The sequence below is a fragment of the Hyla sarda genome, chromosome 3, assembly GCF_029499605.1.
Source record: "Hyla sarda isolate aHylSar1 chromosome 3, aHylSar1.hap1, whole genome shotgun sequence".
Taxonomy (NCBI): Eukaryota; Metazoa; Chordata; class Amphibia; order Anura; family Hylidae; genus Hyla; species Hyla sarda.
Window position 1 is genome coordinate 417,427,292 of NC_079191.1, and position 18,496 is coordinate 417,445,787.

General features: G+C 44.9%; 1 protein-coding gene across 3 annotated transcripts in view; it reads left to right on the plus strand.

Annotated features, from left to right (window-relative positions):
• CENPF (centromere protein F) overlaps window positions 1-18,496 on the plus strand; it is a 61,294-nt gene that overhangs the window by 17,519 nt on the left and 25,279 nt on the right. For all 3 annotated transcript variants that reach the window (XM_056568312.1, XM_056568310.1, XM_056568311.1), the window contains exons 11-13: window positions 4,051-4,186; window positions 11,964-14,074; window positions 15,094-17,307. In XM_056568312.1, coding sequence (XP_056424287.1) covers window positions 4,051-4,186; window positions 11,964-14,074; window positions 15,094-17,307 — 4,461 coding nt within the window. The remainder of the gene's footprint in view (window positions 1-4,050; window positions 4,187-11,963; window positions 14,075-15,093; window positions 17,308-18,496) is intronic.

Consider the following 18,496-nt stretch of genomic DNA (forward strand, 5'->3'; position numbering starts at 1 on the left):
CCGCTATTTGTACCCAAATTGGCGAATTTTACGCTTTTTTGTTGTCTTTTTTTTTTTTTTTTTTTTATGGCGTTCACCATGCGGGATAATTTACATTATAGCTTTATAGTACACGTCATTACAGACATGGCAATACCTAGTATGTATATGATTTGTGTTTTTTATGATAATACAGAGCTTTTATTGGGAAAGGGGCATTTTTATTTTTTATTTTTTTTATACTTCTATACAAGAACCTTTTATTTTATTTTTCACTTTTTACAGGTTATACTGTGCTGCAATACATTTGTACTACAACACAGTATAACCTGATGAGCTGAAGACACTACAGCCTGTGCGATCCAGCCTGCTGGGAGTTGTAGTATTGCAACAGCTGGAGGCATCCTAGTTGGATAACACTTAAGTAGACGGCCATACGAGTAGATTTGTATAAATTCTCCAATGACAACAGCTGGAGTAGCTTGGTAGTGAAAAGGCTCTTAATATGTTATAGAGACATATAAAAAGTTTTGAACTGTCGGGGTGATCTGAGTGTTCAGACCCTAACTGATCACAAGAGCGAGCCAGAAGAAGTTAACACGTTTTTAGACACAGAGGGGAGATTAAAGGGGTACTCCGGTGGAAAAGTTTTATTTTTTTTTTAAATCAACTGTTGGCGGCAGAAAGTTAAACAGATTTGTAAATTACTTCTATTAAAAAAAAATCTTAATCCTTCCAGTACTTATTAGCTGCTGAATACTACAGAGGAAATTCTTTTCTTTTTGGAACACAGAGCTCTCTGCTGCCATCACGAGCACAGTGCTCTCTGCTGACATTTTAAGAACTGTCCAGAGTAAGAGAAAATCCCCATAGCAAACATATGCAGCTCTGGACAGTTCCTAAAATGGACAGAGATGTCAGCAGAGAGCTCTGTGCTTGTGATTCAGCAGAGAGCTCTGTGTTCCAAAAAGAAAAGAATTCCCTCTGTAGTATTCAGCAGCTCATAAGTACTGGAAGGATTAAGATTTTTTTTTTAATAGAAGTAATTTACAAATCTAAGAAAAAAGAAAGATAGCCAGCACAACAGCCTAATACACGGGTGCACACTGCCATGGCAGTGTGCACCCGTGTATTAGGCTGTTGTGCTGGCTATCTTTTTTTTTTTTCTTGTATGTACAATTCAGGGGGAAATGGCACCCTCTCCCCTTTTTCACAGGTGGAGTTTTAAATGGATCCAGCATGTCACCCAGTCAGAGGCTATATGCCCAGTCAGAGGTGAGTGGATAGTTGAGCGTTAGGCTCAGAATTTGTGCTAGGGTCCCATCCTAAATGAGGCCACCTCCCCGTGGTGGATGGGGGACACGTTTTGATCAAAAAGTGCGCTAAGAGCCTCAATTTTTTGACCAATGTGTGCTGCTGCAATCCTCTTTTTTTTGTAATTTACAAATCTGTTTAACTTTCTGCCACCAGTTGATTTAAAAAAAAAAAAAAAAAAGTTTTCCACCGGAGTGCCCCTTTAAAGCAGCTCAACCCATTATACTACTGCAGTTTATACGGAGTGCTGCTTTAATCCTCCGTCCAGAACACTTAATATTAGCCATGGAGATGGTCATGTAGCTCTCGTGGGATGTAAGGATCAGGATATTGCAGCAATGACGTCTAATATGAATCACAAGATGTTCCCTGACGGTTGTTTTGGAGGCTTCACCGACTGGAGGAGAAATGTGATGTTCTCGTATAGTAAGTGGGCGTCTTATTGTGCCTGGTCATATCCTAAAATGCGCAGCCTGGAAAGACAGAAGATGGAGTTTACGATACAGGTGGCACTTGCTGTTCTCTTATTTTTTTCTTGGAACGGACTATTTGTACCGTAAGAAGCAGCAGCTGTTAGATCACAACTCAAGTCCATCCGTTCTGCGAAAATGGGTTCTACTTGATTAGAAAAAACATGACTGCTTTATCATAGAAACAGCACCACACCTGGCCTCAGGTTGTGTGTGGTATTGCAGCTCCAGTTCCATTGAAGTGAATGAAGCCAGTAGAGATGAGTGAACTTACAGTAAATTCGATTCGTCACGAACTTCTCGGCGCGGTAATTGATGGCTTATCCTGCATAAATTAGTTCAGCTTTCCGGTGCTCCCGTGGGCTGGAGACTCTTTCCTAGGACTGTATCCATCTTTTCCAGCCCTCCGGAGCACCTGAAAGCTGAACTAATTTACGCAGGATAAGTCATCAACTGCCGAGCCGAGAAGTTCGTGACGAATCGAATTTACTGTAAGTTCGCTCATCTCTAGAAGCCAAGTTGTAATACCACTCACAACCTGAGGACAGGGGTGATTCTCTGTTTTTCTCCCCCTAGATAAACTTTAACCCCTTAAGGACCAAGCCCATTTTCACCTTAAGGACCAGGCCAATTTCATTTTTGCATTTTAGTTTTTTCCTCCTCGCCTTCTAAAATCCGTAACTCTCTTATATTTCCATCTACAGACCCATATAAGGGCTTGTTTTTTGCATGACCAATTGTACTTTGTAATGAAACCTCTGATTTTACCATAAAATGTACGGCGAACCCAAAAAAATATTTTTTTAGGGAGGAAATGTAAATGAAAACCTCAATTTTGCACATTTTGGAGGGTTTCGTTTTCACACTGTACAATTTACGGTAAAAATGACATGTGTTCTTTATTCTGTGGGTCAATATGATTAAAATGATACCCATGGTTAGATACTTTTATATTTTTGTACCGCTTAAAATAAAATCTAAAAATTTTTGCACAAAATCAGTAATCTAAAATCGCCCTATTTTGACCATCTATAACTCTTTCATTTTTCCGTATATAGAGCGGTATGAGGGCTCATTTTTTTCCGCCGTCATCTGTACTTTTGTATCGATACCACATTTGCATATATAAAACTTTTAGATAATTTTTGATAAAATTTTTTTTGAATAAAATGTGACAAAAAAGCAGCATTTTTGGACTTTTTTTTTTATTTTTTACGTTTAAGCCATTCACCGTACGGGATCATTAACATTATATTTTGATAGTTCGGACATTTACGCATGCGGCAATACCAAATATGTTTATTAAAAAAATTACGCTTTTTGGGGTAAAATGGGAAAAACTGACTATTTTTATTGGGGATGGGGATTTTTCACTTTTTTTTTATTTTTCAACTTTTTTTTTGCACTTTTTATGTCCCCATAGGGAACTATCTATAACAATCATTTGATTGTTAATACTGTTCAGTGCTATGTATAGGACACAGCACTGATCAGTATTATCGGTGATCTTCTGCTCTGGTCTGCTCGATCTCAGACCAGAGCAGAAGACCCCAGGAGATGGCAGGAGCCAGGTGAGGGGACCTCCAGCTGCCATGCTGGATGATCGGATCGCCGCAGCAGCGCTGAGGACGATCTGATCATCCATTTAAAGTACCACACTGCCGCAGATGCCATGATCTGTATTGATCATGGCATCTAAGGGGTTAATGGCGGACATCCGCGCGATCGCGAATGTCAGCCATTAGGGGCGGGTTCCCAGCTGCTAACCTGCCGTGTATGACAAGAGCACCGTTCCGATGCTCGCGGTCATACACAGGACGTAAATGTACGTCCTGGTGCAGGAAGTACCGCCAAACCAGGACGTACATTTACGTCCGTGGTCATTAAGGGTTTATAGAAGAAGACTCATGGAGGGAAATTGGGAATTGTAGTTTTGCAAAAGCTGGAGGCACACTGGTTGGAATACACTGCACTAGGCTGTGCCATCACTTTATATTTACCAATTTTGATAGAAAACAGGCTGCAGTGCTGAATTAGCACTGCCCTGAGCATTTTTCCCTGTTCCACAGTGCCCCCCTAGCCACATGGCTGTGCAGGGAACTGCAGCTGCTGCTGTTCTTTTTAAAAGGAGAAGTGCTACAATTCCCTACAGAGTGAGTTGCCAGATGCTATTATACCGAGAAAGACTGTAAGGCGGCATCAATGGTGAATTATCGTGGGATCGGTGGAGGTCCCACAGGTTAAACCCCTCCCATCCTAATTTTCTTGCCTATTTTGCTGCCTACAGGAGGCCAGGTCCCAACAAAACGCAATACGCAGTCAGCTGGACCAGAAAACGAAAGAGAACCTGAAACTAGAAGAGGAATTCAGAACGGCGAATCAGACTCTGCGACAGAACCAAGTGTTTATAGATGAACTGAAAAGTAAGTGCCCCCCCCTCCTTTATACTGTAGTCTGGAGTTATCTGGCTGCGGGTGCATAACTCCTGGCAGCGGCTTAATATCCTTGTGTTCTGTTTATTAAATGGCGGTCTTATGGTAATCACCAATAATGCTAGAGAAATATATTTTGGAAGCAGCGACTTTGATCAATGGCTTGTGGTGTAATGAGAAAATCTGTGAGAGCGATCACAAAGCGGCCCCTGGCTACAATACAGGCTGATCTGCAATGAGAGCGATACATGAAATACAGAAATGTTCTATAGCAATCTGCTGGCTGCTCAGGATACAATCAAAAGGCTCAATGGTTTTATGTTCTGGTAAAACAAATCATGACATTTTTGTTTTCTTTTTACAATTGAATGCATTGTAATCTCCAGCTGTTGCAAAACTACAACTCCCACCATTGCAAAACTACAACTCCCACCACAGCTGCGCATGATGGGAGGTGTAGTTTTGCCCTTAGCAAAGTATAAATGAATATATATATATAATATACTTTTCCATCCTGCATGGGCACCTGGATTATTCCCAGCCTATTTGTGTGACTTTTCTGCACTGCCCCATTGCCCCATTTTTGTCCCATAATTGAAGTGCAATATTAAGATTTCCATTTTATATTCTTATATTTTATATATTCACCTTTTATAAATTGTTCTAGTAATATGTGATTTTTTTAAACATTTTTAAGTGACCAGTCTGCGACAGGGGCCCTGCCGCAGACCTCACAGCATTGTCTGAATAAATGTCAATATTATATGCTATTTCAGACACGTTTTTTTTCTTCTTGTGTATCTATATTCTATTTCTATCTCAGACTCTAAACCTAGCCTAGTAGGACTGCTCTTTTCTTTTATATTTCTAGTTATTTCTTACTAGCACTTATGTTTGACCCCAGACAGGCGACCACAGCCTTGGTCACCTACTATTCTTGTGTGGGCTGCAAGACCAAAATGTCCGGTAGTTCCACTGAATTCACCTGTGCCTTCTTCTCAGCATGTCACTCTGGAACGCGCGGTGTCCGCCCCTCCCCCAGTTGATCTCTGACCTGGCTAGGGTCTCCAGAGCTTCGGCCTTGGAGCTGTCTTCGTTGCGCACGAACCCCAGGGAGTCCCACTCGGTCTCTCCTGACCCCCACTCCCAGCACTCTCACAAGCGCCCTAAAGTAATCTCACCAGGCTCCTCTCCAGAGTCGCGTGTTCGGTATAGACATTCTTCCCGTAGGTCACGCTCCTTTTCACCAGCTCACCGACAGCACCCCCACTCTAGGGGCCGCTCCCCCGGTGACCATCCCAGGTCCCCGACTACTCTTTCTAGGTCTCACACGCCTCAGTCTAAGGCTACTACCGCACGCTTCCACTCTCCAGGGGAAGTAGCGGATGATGGGTCGGAATCCACCTTGGATCATGAGGACCACTCTGCCGTGTCTGGTATGGTGGACAGCTTTGTGTCAGCCATCAGGGACACTTTTCATCTGGCGGACCCAAGAACTTCGGATCCTGATCTGGACAAACGTTTACAGCTCAATTTCCCTTTCCTCCGGATCTGGTTTCCAAGTGGACAGCGCCACCTGCAGTAGATCCTCCAGTTTCTCGTCTGTCCAAATCTACTAACCTGCCTCTGGCAGACACAGCATCCTTTAAGAATCCGGCAGACAAGAAGATCGAGAACAAGGCAGTTTCGGTTTGGGCTTCTCAGCTACGGCAGGGCATCCTGTCAGACGCCCCTCGGGAGGACTTGGCAGACCTTGCTTGTCAACTCTCTCAGGCAAGGGACTTCCTCTGTTCAGCGGCTTTGGAGCCAGCCCGATGCACGACCTTTGCCTCAGGTAACTTTGTTGCGATTCGTTGCTCCATGTGGCTGAAGGCGTGGAATGCAGATGTTGCTTTGAAGAAATCTCTAACAGTGTTGCCTTTCTCTGGTACTCGGCTCTTTGGGAAACGCCTAGATGAAATTATTTCTGAAGCTACTGGAGATAAGAGTTCTCTGCTTCTGCAGAACAAACCTCGCTGCTCCGATCACTGTCGGAAGATGGCTTCCTTTCGGTCCTTTGCTTCGGGTTGCCCTCCCAAGCAGGCCTTCTTTCAAGGCGCGTCCTTCCTGGAAGCCAGACAACCATTCTGGTGGTTTTGTGGCCAAGTGTGGTAACCGTAAGCCTCCCTCCTCCTAAAGGGACACCCCCACCCGTGTCCTCTTCTCGGTGGGTGGCCGTCTGTCTCTTTTCCGGGACATTTGGCTGGCGCAAGTTCAGGACGCCTGGGTCCGGGACGTCATATCTGATGGTTAGATAGAATTTGCTTCCTTTCCCTGGGATCGTTTCTTCCGATCCCGCCCTCCTCGTTCCCCTTCTTTGGCGGCGGCCTTTCAGGTCACTTTAAGTACCCTCCTCCCTCAAGGAGTTATTGTGCCAGTTCCTCCAGGGGAGCGTTTTTCGGGGTTGTACTGGAATCTCTTTGTTGTCCCCAAGAAAGGAGGCTCCGCCTGCCCCATTCTAGACCTCAAGCTACTCAACCGCCACTTGCGGTTATGTCGTTTTCACATGGAGTCCCTCCACTCCATAGTAGCGTCCATGGATCAGGGGGAGTTTCTTTCCTTGGTGAATATATCCGGGAAGCCTATCTGCACACCCCCATTTTCCCCACCCATCAGCGTTTTCTCTGCTTCGCTGTCCCTGAGGGTAATTTCCAGTTCATGACTCTTCCTTTTGGCCTAGCTACGGCTACCAAGGTTTTCACCAAGGTCATGGCGGCGGTGATTGCCATCCTTCGGGCCCGGGGGATCCTGGTCCTCCCTACCTGGATGATCTTTTGATCAAAGCTCCGTCCCAGTCTCAAAACTTAGAGAGTACTAATCTCAATGTACAGACTCTGTCCGCCTTTGGTTGGGTGATCAACCGGGTAAAGTCCAATCTTTCTCCCTCTCAGTCCCTTGTCTTGCTGGGTCTCCCTTTCGACACGGTGGCTGCCCGTGTTCGTTTTCCGTTGGCCGAGCGGCGCTCCCTGCAGGAGGGTGTCCATCGCCTACGGCGCCCCTCTCTTTTTCCGATTCGCTTCTGCATGGAGGTGCTGGGCCAGATGGTGGCAGCCATGGAGGTGTTCCCTTTTGCCCAGTACCGCTATCGCCCTCTTCAGCTGGCTATCTTGGCCCTGTGGAACAAGTCACCATCCACTCTGGATTGCCGGATTCTTCTGCCCCCCCCCCCCCCCCTTCGTTCGTCGGTTTCTTTTATGGTGGCTCCACTCTCCCCTCCTTCTCCAGGAGCGGTTGTTTCTTCCCCTCCACTGGCAGGTCGTCATAACCGATGCGGGTCTCCTGGGTTGGGGAGGTGTGTTTCGTGACCTAACAGTCCAGGGTCGCTGGTCTCCTCAGGAGGCTCACCTCCCCATCAATCTTCTAGAGCTCCGTGCCATCTTTTTCTGCCTCCTCCACTGGGAGATTCTCCTACAGGGTCGTCCTGTTCGAGTCCAATCAGACAACGCCACGGAGGTGACATATATTAATCACCATGGCAGCACGCGCAGTCACTCGGCGATAGATAAGGTCTCCAAGATTCTGCTCTGGGCCGAGACTCTGGTTCCTGCTCTCTCCGCGATCCACATTCCAGGTGTGGAGAATTGGGAAGCGGTAGTGGTCTCTACATCCGGGGGCGTTTGCGCAGATCTGCTATTTTTGGGGGACTCCGGATGTGGACCTCTTCGTGTCTCGCCACAACAGACGGGTTTCTTGTTTTGACGCAAAGTCACAAGACGCTCTGATGGTGGATGGACTAGTCATCCTGTGGTCGTCCTTCATTCTTTCTGCCTCTCCCTTTCTTGCCCGGGGTTCTGAGGAAACTCAGGGCAGAGGGCGTTTCCGCCATTCTGGTGGCCCTAGACTGGCCCAGACGTGCGTGGTACACCGACGTACCCCTGAGTCTTCCAGTTCGCCCCAACCTGCTCTCCCAGGGTCCTCTATGCCACCTCAATTTACTGTCGCTGCATTTGACGGCGTGGCGTTTGAAACCGCGGTTTTGAGAGCTCGGGGGTTTTCTTTTGGGGTGATTCGCACCATGCTTCGGGCTCTGAGGCCTTCCTCCGCTAGGATTTACCACCGTACTTGGTGGGCTTATTTCCGGTGGTGTGAGGCTCAGTCCGTCTCCCCGGTTGTCTTTTCCTTTCCGCGCTTTCTTGCAATCCGGGCTGGATCAGCGCTTGGCACTCAACTCCCTTAAGGGTCAAGTGTCGGATCTTTCTATTCTCTTTCAGCGGCAGTTAGCTTCCCACCCTCACATCCGCACCTTCCTGCAGGGCGTGTCCCATGCGGCTTCACCATATCGGTCTCCCACCCATTCTTGGGATCTCAACCTGGTGCTTGGCGCCTTGAGGGAGGCTCCGTTCGAACCTCTCCAGGACGCTTCTCTTAACGTTCTTTCTTGGAAGGTCGTTTTCCTCATTGCCATTACCTCCATTAAGAGGGTCTCCTAGCTGGTTGCTCTCTCTTGTCGCTCTCCCTTCTTGGTCCTTCATCAGGACAAGGTTGTCTTTCGGCCACCTCCCTCCTTCTTGCCCAAGGTGGTTTTCTCCTTTCACATAAACGAGGAGATCGTTCTCCCTTCATTTTGGCCGGCCCCATCCAACTCTAAGGAGCGTTCCCTCCATTGTCTGGAATTGGTTCGAGCTGTCTGGATCTATCTTTCCGTCACCTCTTCTTTCCAGCAGGGTGACACCTTCTTTGTGATTCCGGAGGGTCATGGCAAGGGTCTTCCGGCTTCCAAGGTGACCATTCCGCGGTGGATCCGTTCTGCCATCTCGGAATCGTACCGGCATAAAGGGAAGGTCCCTTTTTCAGGTCACTGCGCATTCCACGTGTTCTGTTGGGGCTTCTTGGGCACTACGCCATAGGGCTTTGGCCTTACAAGTCAACATGGCGGCAACCTGGTCATCCTTGCATGCTTTTCACTAAGTTCTACCAAGTGCACACTTTTACATCCGCGGATGCCGGTTTGGGTCACAAGGTGTTACAGGCGGCAGTGGCTCAGTCTTCTGCCTGATTCTGTTTTGGGTATTTTTCCCACCCCGGGGGCGGCTTTGGTACCTCCCACGGTCTCTGTGTCCTCCAATGGAGATGACCGGAGATTTTTTTAATGCTTACCGTAAAATCTTTTTCTCGGAGGATCCAATGGGGGCCACAGCACCCACCCATTTGTTTGTGGTTATGGTTCGGTTTTCGGTCCGAGAGGTTGTGTTCGGTCATTTTTGTCTGGTTCCCTCGGACACCTGCTGGTTTTCTTATTCTGTCGGTCGTCTCCTACTGCTTTGGGACTAAACTGATTAGCTCAGAGTCATTAGGCAGGGTATATCCTGCCAGGAGGGGCCGACTTTCTTTTTGTATGCCTAGTTTCAGCAAGATATACCCACGGTCTCTGTGTTCCCCAATGGATCCTCCGAGAAAGAGATTTTACGGTAAGCATACAAAATCTACTTTTTCTTGCCCCTCCTGGAGGCCAATTACTCTAAGGTTGTTACGCCTTGCTCTGTCCTCCATATCAATCAGCTTTTCCTGCATTTTAAGTTGTTTCTCTTTTAAATCTTTATACGTGCGTTTCACAGCAGCAATTTCTTGTTGAAGAGCGGGGACGAGATGTTCCACTTCTGACAGTCTGACGGATCTTATGCATGTCATCCCATATAAAGTGACCTCGGATGTCAGGGAGCTCAATTGGGATGTTAAATCTTTCAAGGCAGAGTTGCTAGCTTTTACTTCTTTGAGGATAGATTGCCACACCTGGGGAGCTTCTGGCTCCTCTTGGGGGATTTCCTCCTCCTCCCCCACCACCGGCGATGTTCTAGTATTGTGCCAGCCAGGCTTCAGATGACGCCACGCCTGCTGGGCCATGCCCACTTTCTGCCCTTCGCAGAGAGCTCAACACTGAGCTACCGAAGATGATATTAAAAAGGTAATTAAATTGGTTTTGACTTATTAATAAATTCAGGGATAGTGATAGTGTCAGGGACAGATGAAGAGGGGGATTAGGGATAGTTTAGTTGTTGATAGCTACTTTTTAAAGGCCATCTGTGGCCGAAAACAATTTATCCTCTATCCACAGGATAGGGGATAAGTGTTTGATCGCAGGGGGTCCGACCACTGGGACCCCCTGCGATGTGCACGGGCCGTGGCTCCCCTGTGCAGAAGGCGTGCCGGCCGCAGCATGATGTTGCGGCCGAAATGCCCCCTCCATGTAGTTCTATGGTAGAGGCGGGGAGGAAGTGTTCGTGCCCCCCCCCGCCTCTCCCATAGAACTTTACGGGGAGGGGGCGTACCGTCGACCTGTGGATAATGTTATAATGCTGCAGATGTCCTTTAACAGATGAGTTGTGTGTTTAGGAGGGCTCCCACCCCCTGACCTTCGTGAGTTTTGTTTCGGAGGCATGTTGTGACCCAATCTCTATTTGGCAATGAGATTGGAACTACCCCTCCCCCCTGATACAGTCCTGTAATTTAAAATATGGGCATGCATAAGTACAAATGTTCCTTTTCTCCCCAGGCTGGCCTACATTACATATATTTTCCTATCCTCTTCCACTATCTAGCATACAGGATTTATATACAGTCAAAAAGTTCACTTATAGTTTGACTTGAAACACTGGGCGGCAACAGGTTAAATTGGCTGGGACAGTGTTGTGGCTGTGGAGAGAGAAGATAGGGTCAAACGACGGTTTTATTTTTGACAACTCAATCTCCGGCAAGGTGACTTTATGCCAAGCCAGACTTCTCCCCAGAAGGGAAGAGGACCCATCTGTAGACAGTTCTGTTTCGGGGTATTTTGCTCCTCATCAGTGCAGAGTGGGGTGTTCTGGCTTGGCTTTGACCTAGTCATCAGGCTTCTTGCTAGCCAAGCCAGAACACCCTACTCTGCACTGACGAGGAACAAAATACTCTGAAACAGCGCTGTCTACAGATGGGTCCTTTTCCCTTCTGGGGAGAAGTCTGGCTTGGCATAAAGTCCCGATCAGTTTCTGAGATTCCGTAACTGGAGCTAAAGCTGATGTCCGGGGTATGTGATGAGCTGCTTCGCATTAAAGATATATATATATTTATAATTAATTAAAATATTAATATAGATACACACACAAAGACACCACCAGCAGAATAGTGAGTGCAGCTCTGGAGTATAATACAGGATAAAACTCTGGATCAGTGCAGGATAAGTAATGTATGTACACAGTGACTCCTCCAGCAGAAGAGTACAGCTCTGGAGTATAATACAGGAGAAGTAATGTAATGTATGTACACAGTGACCCCACCAGCAGAATAGGGAGTGCAGCTCTGGAGTAGAATACAGGATATAACTCAGGATCAGTACAGGATAAGTAATGTATGTACACAGTGACCTCACCAGCAGAATAGTGAGTGCAGCTCTGGAGTATAATACAGGATAAAACTCTGGATCAGTGCAGGATAAGTAATGTATATACACAGTGACTCCTCCAGCAGAAGAGTACAACTCTGGAGTATAATACAGGATAAGTAATGTAATGTATGTACACAGTGACCCCACCAGCAGAATAGGGAGTGCAGCTCTGGAGTATAATACAGGATATAACTCAGGATCAGTACAGGATAAGTAATGTAATGTATGTACACAGTGACCCTACCAGCAGAATAGTGAGTACAGCTCTAGATTGTAATGCAAGATGTTATTCAGGATAAATAATGTCAGTTACTTTTTGTTGAGGTCAATTCCACTATAAGTTACGATTTATTTATTGTATCTCTTCTGCAGACAAAAATAACAGCTTGGATGTAGAGATTAAAGCTGCATTGCAGAAACTTAAGAACCAAGATTTGACCTCTTTAGAAAATCTTAAAGCAACAACAAGGAATCTGGAGAAGGAAAGAGATTTTGCCAAGGAATTGCTGCAGAAAAGAGAGAACAATTTGACCGAAATGAATAACGCTCAGGAAAAAATGTCTGAAGAATTGTTGACATTAAAGAATGAACTTCATTGTAAAGAGCAAGTATGTAAAGACTTAATGCAGTGGAAACATGAACACGACAAAAATACGACCACTTCTGTCACCGAGAAGGAGGAGACCTCTAAAAAATTCCAGGACCTGGAGAGGACTGTTCAGAATCTAAAAGATCAGACAACTTTACTGGAAAACGATAAGAGAAACTTACACACCCAGATAAAGACCCTTCAAGATATCATTGAAGTAAGAACAGCCGATCTGGAGGTCCAGAAGGTGAACATCGCAAATCTGGACAGTCAGAGGGAGTCAGAAACTCAGAGGTATCAAAAGGAAATAAAAGACCTCTTGCAGAAAATAACTGAACTGGAGGCACTGTCTGCCGAGTCAAGTCGAGTGTCCTTTTTGGAAAAAGAGTTGGATATACAGAAAAATCTAAAGGTGAAACTACAAGATGAACACGAGCACCTTCTCCGAAGTCAACAGGAAATCAGAGTCAAAGTCGAAGGAATGCGTCGGGGTTGTTTGACTAATTCTACTGGGTTACAAGACGTTTCCTCTGAACCCTTAGTTGATTTAATTATATCTGTTATCCGGGAAAAAGAAGAAGAAATCAGCAAATTATTCGAACAGTTGAGCTCGGCCAAAGCAGAGACGGAATCTGCGTGTCAGAATAACAAAGAAATTACCGCTAAGTTACAGTCATCGTGGTCTGCAGAGAGGGAAACGCTGGCGGCGTCAATTAATTCCCTTCAAAATGACCTTGAAAAGCTGACGGAGGAAAATAAAAGAATGGCAGAACTCTGCAATAAGTGCGAGACAACGCAGCTAAAGAGAGCAAAGATGGACACTTCAGAGAGAAACTTCTCAGACAATACAGCAGAAAATAACCTAATCGATGAGTCTAGAGAAGAAAACGCAAACCAGTATGAAAAGCTAAAGGGAAACGTGGAGGAAATGAAAGAAAAAATTATCAGAGTTCAGCAAGAGAATGGCCGTCTGCTCAGAGCTAACGAAGAAATGTCCTCGCTGATCGGGAAGCTACGAGACAATGAATTATCGCTAAATAAGACTTTAGAAGAGTTACGGGTGTGTCTGAAGGACAAAGAAACGTCTTTAAGAAATGCACAAACCAAGATAGAATCAATGAGCACAAGTTGTACAGAGAAAGAGAGCTCAGCGGAGAGAGTCCGGGAGAGTTTGATAGTCCTGCAGAGCCCACCAGACAGATCCAAAAGGGATAATGGCTCAACTGTGATGAAAGCCCCTGAAAGTAAAAAGGAGAATGTTCTCCATAGTCTGGATGAAACAATGCTGGATGGAAACAGTGATAGAATATTAATGGATAATTCCCTGTTGGATATAACGGGAGATATTTCTTTATTCGCACCATCCGTAGGATCACAGAATCGAGAGGAAAATTTAACACTGTTGATCAACATGGACCAGCTGACTTTGGCATCTGCAAATGACACCACGCTGCCCCTACCAGATCTTAGCCAGTTAGAGTCTTTAAAATGTTCTGCCTTGTCCCCTTTTATCTCACCACCCATAAAGGAAAGGGTCGATGGAAAAGGAGATAGAAAATCAATAACCAGCGAAATTGTCGACCTACTCCTCGAATCTCCTCCTCAGCAGCAGCGACAAGTCGTGACCCCGGGAGACAAGAGCAACGAATGCGCAGAGGTTAAAGACTTGCTTATGGTCTACCAAATGGAGCTGAGCAGGTTGCAGAAGCAGCATTTGTCTGAGATTGCTGTGTGGCAGCAGAAATTGGAAGAACAAGCCACAGAAATGGAGGCAAAGTTGTCAGCTGAGAAGGCAGAGGCGGAGCGCTTGGCCCAGGAGCTGGAGGCTGCAAGGCTTGAACTGCAAGTTTTCGACTTGAGTGCACGCTCCCTGCTGTCGTTTGATAATGATGATGTAAGTGTGAATGGGACTTAAGTTACAGTACAATACAATCTTTTGTTCTTGTTCTCCAAGTAGATAAATTGTTTCCTCTATTTATTTATTCTAATCCCGTTCTACCCAATTTAACCCCTTCTCTACCCAGGATGTATGTGTACGTCCTCTCTGCGTGTACATTCCCTTGAATGGATGTGTGCCTATGTCCTGCTGATCTCATGCTCGAGAGATGGACGGTGGGACACGGCTGTCAATTTTCGCCGGGTTCCCGCCGCAGCTGCCAAAACCAAGATTGCGCTGGTCTTGGCAGAGTTAACCCCATGGATGCCATGACATCTGATTGCAGCAGATCATAGAAACAAGACTCGATGCAATCTCCTCTTTTGCCGTCTACGGGCAACATGTCAAAAAGTTGCTCTAAATTACAGCAACGCTTAAGGACCAGTAAATAACAGTTCCATCATTGTGAAAGTTTTGCTGCTTTTAATATTTTTGCTGCTTTATTGCCGGTTTTGATCATCCTACAAATCGCTTTTATTTTGACTCATTAACAATCGGATAGGCATGGCAAGGGGTTAACAATTCCTCAGGGCAGCCTATCTCCTTTTAGTCAAAGCTGGGACTGCTGTGTTATTGACACACAGGTCCTCAGCGCATGTGTCCTCAATCAGTTTTACGTGTGTACGGCAACTTCTCTAAGCAAGCACTCACTCCCTATGCCTCTCGGCTCAGCCCTGAAAACTCAATCATAGAATTGCTGCATGCAAGTAGAATAGATGGAAGGCGCATGCGCTAAGGCGTGACAGCCCCTGGGCATTGTGAACCCCTGGCCAAGCCTATCCGACTCAACATAAACAATTTTTAGGATAATCGAAAGACAAAGGTATATTGGTATTGGTAGGTTAAGGGTGTAAGACTCCCAGGGTTGGAGAAGCACTGGTTGCCATAATAATAGTGTTATTTGTGTTCATTTTTTGATTATCATAACATTTATCTTTAATCTTTTTTTTTTTTTTTTTTTTTTTTTTTTTTTATAGTTAACGTCAAGACTTGATGCTGCCAACCAGACCCTCTGCACTGTTCTGCCCATAGAAAGACTTTCACTGGGCAACTGCGAACTGCAAACCCATGGACACCTAAAGCAAAGTCCGAGAGTCGAGAGGAAAAGTGTTGATGAGAATATTACGGAAATGGTTCATAATGGAAGTCCTAAGGAACAAGAAGAAGATATCGAGAAGCCTTCTCGGAAGAGTAAGAGAAAGAAGGGCCGTAGTGGAGGCCATGTAGACAAGCGGGAATCTCAAGACGTGTCTGAGGATCTCCAGCTACAGGCTGAAGAGAAGAAGTTATGTCAGCTTCTTAAGGAAAGAGAAGAGATTAATGTGAATTTGGTAGCAGAAATAAAAGATCTGTCAGGCCAAATCGAGAGGCTAAAAGCTGAACTTCTTAAAAAAGACCAAGAAAAACAAGATCTTGATGATAAATCTAAAACGTTCGAAGTGGAAAGATTGGAATTACTGGGGGAAATCGAATTGATATCTAGTGAGAAATCGCGGTCTGCAAATAAAATTGCCCAACTCGAAAAGGAGCTTAACAATTCACTGAATGGAATGGAGATATTGAAAGAGCAGATATCTGAGCTGTCTAGTATTCGAGACAGCTTAGAGATTTCAGGCAAGGAATGGAAAGAAAGTTACCTACAAACAGAAAGCGAGCTGAGGAGGGCAAAGTCTGAAAAAGCAAATATTGAGAACCACGCTCTGTCTCTAGAAGCTGACCTAGATGTCCTCCAGTCCAAATGCCAGCGACTACAAGAAGAAAGCGAAGGCAATTTAAGATTCTTTAATGAGATTCGAGAGAATCTTAATACTGTTGAGGCCGAGAAAAGTCAGCTAAGTCAGGACCTGGAGAGTTTATTCGAAGAAAAGGAAGAACTTGAGCAAATGTATAAAAATCTTAAGGGAAGGGAACAAGAGTTGGAATCTGGTAAATCAAACTCAAAGGAACTGATAAAGATATTGGAAGAAGATTTACGAACTTTGAAGGGAGAACTTCAGGCCGCGAAGTTGACCGCAGAACAATTTGTGGCCGAAAGGGACTGTATGTACAGCCTGCAAGAAAAGGAAAAGATGCAAATTCAAGAGCTGGAAAATCAAATTGAGAGAATTCTAGAAGAAAAGAAAGTCTTGGTCAATGAGCGAGAAGATCTCCAGACACAAATAAGCTCTGTGCAGGAGGAAAACGAGAAGCTTTCGAGATCTCTGGAACGGTGTCAAGGTGAGAAGCATGAGCTGGGCAGCAGCTTGAGTTCTGCTCAGGAGGAAGTTACTCTAATGCGTACGGGAATAGAGAAACTTAAAGTGAAGATCGAAGCCGATGAGAAAAAGAAGAGTCAATCGATGAACAAACTGAAAGAGAGTGAGCGGAAGTTTGACAAGTTGAATGACCAGATTGAGTCCTTGGAACGAGAACTGCAAATGTCTGAAGAGAATTTAGAGCATGCCATCTTGCAGGCTGAGGTGACTAAGGAGGAATTAGAGGGAGTCACGGAGCAAAAAGAGGCCTTAGAAGTGGAATTAAAATGCTTGAGGCAGAAAATTGAAGAACTGGAAAGAGAACTTCATAGCAGCCGGGAGAAAATGGTTGAATTAGAGGCTACAATTGCAGCCATTACCAAAACTCTGGAGGATAGAGAAATCGAACATACTCAGCTTATGGACAATTCCAAGAAGCAGCAGGATTTGTTTCAAGCTGAACTGGAAAATCTACTCACACAGAAAGCAATTTCTGACCAAAGATGTGAAAGTGCCATGGCCGAATGTGCCGATGTTTCATCCAAAATGAAGCAACATAAGGAACAATTGCTGCAGGAGTTAGAGGAGGCCCAGGTGACCAGCAAAGATCTCGAGACGTCTCTCCAAAAACTTACTTCGGAACACGAAGAATGCAAACGTCAGCTAGACGAAAAGACTCGGCAACTGGAGGCCCTCGAAAGCCGATCGGAAGATGCAGAACAGATAGAGATGAGATATTCTACCGAGATTGCCCGATTTGAAGTTGAATGCGAAAATTTGAAGAACAAAAATAAGATTCTCCATATAACATTGGAAAATTTGGAAGAGAAGCTGCGGACAGTTTCAGCAGAAAATGAGACTCTTCAATCCACCATTGCCTGTCTGAAAACCTCTTGTAGTGACCTCGAGGCACAGATGGAATCCACAAATATGGAAAAAAAGACTCTTCTGAATAAGGTTAAAAAATATAGCATTTTTTCCCCTCACTTGCTCCATCTTCTAGTTGCCACTTAAGTAGTGTCTAGTTTGGTTTACCTTGTACTTGCCCTTACTCTAATGCTTGTGAGAATTCATTGGTGTTTACTGAGGTCCTTTTGCAGGTGTCCTGGGTGGGAAGATATAAAACAGGGCCCAAAAAAATTAGATTTTTAAATGACTTCTATAAAAAAAAATCTTCCAGTACTTTTTAGCGGCTGTATGCTACAGAGGAAATTATTTTCTTTTTGAATTTCTTTTTTTGTCTTGTCCACAGTGCTCTCTGCTGACACCTCTGTTCATGTCAGGAACTGTCCAGAGCAGCATAGGTTTTCAATGTGGATTTTCTCCTGCTCTGGACTGATACGGGCACCAGGTGTCAGCAGAGAGCACTGTGGACAAGACAAAAAAGAAATTCAAAAAGAAAAGAATTTCCTCTGTAGCATACAGCTGCTAAAAAGTACTGGAAGGGTAAAGATTTTTTAATAGAAGTAATTTACAAATCTGTTTTAACTTTCTGGCAGCAGTTGATTAAAAAAATTAGAATAAAATAATAATTTCCATTGGAGTACCCCTTTAAAGTCTCGGTTATCGTGGAGACACCTAGGCCTACAAAGGATCTCTATACACAAAAGGTTTATACCCAGGATTATTTGCAAAGTTGTGATAAAAATTTAAGAGTGGGAGCTCTACATAATAGCCTAGCCGAGGATACTGTTTTGCACATAACCCGATGAGCCAAAAATATGAAGGAAAAGCAAATTGAGTAAAAACAGTCCTTCTAGGGTATGTTAGTGGAAATAGAGAGAGGAAAAAATGTAATTTTTTTTGTTTTTGTTTTTGCAAAGTTGCCTATTGTCTGTAGCAAAGACATAAGATTTGTTATTCGCAAGTGTCTTGGGTAAATTTGCAAAAAGAAGAATGCAGGATGGCAGGGGGTAGATTAACAATTTCCTTGGAATTCCTCATTCATTAGTTCCTTCATGAATTGTTATAGTCTTCTGCAGTATCTAGTCCCTGATGACATTACCAGGGATGAGGATCAATATCCACGGGTGGTCTAGCTGGGAGAGTAATTGACAACGTCCTGTAACACATCATCCTGTAGGCCATTGTTTCCCAACCAGGGGGCCTTCAGCTGTTGCAAAACTACAACTCCCGGCATGCTGGG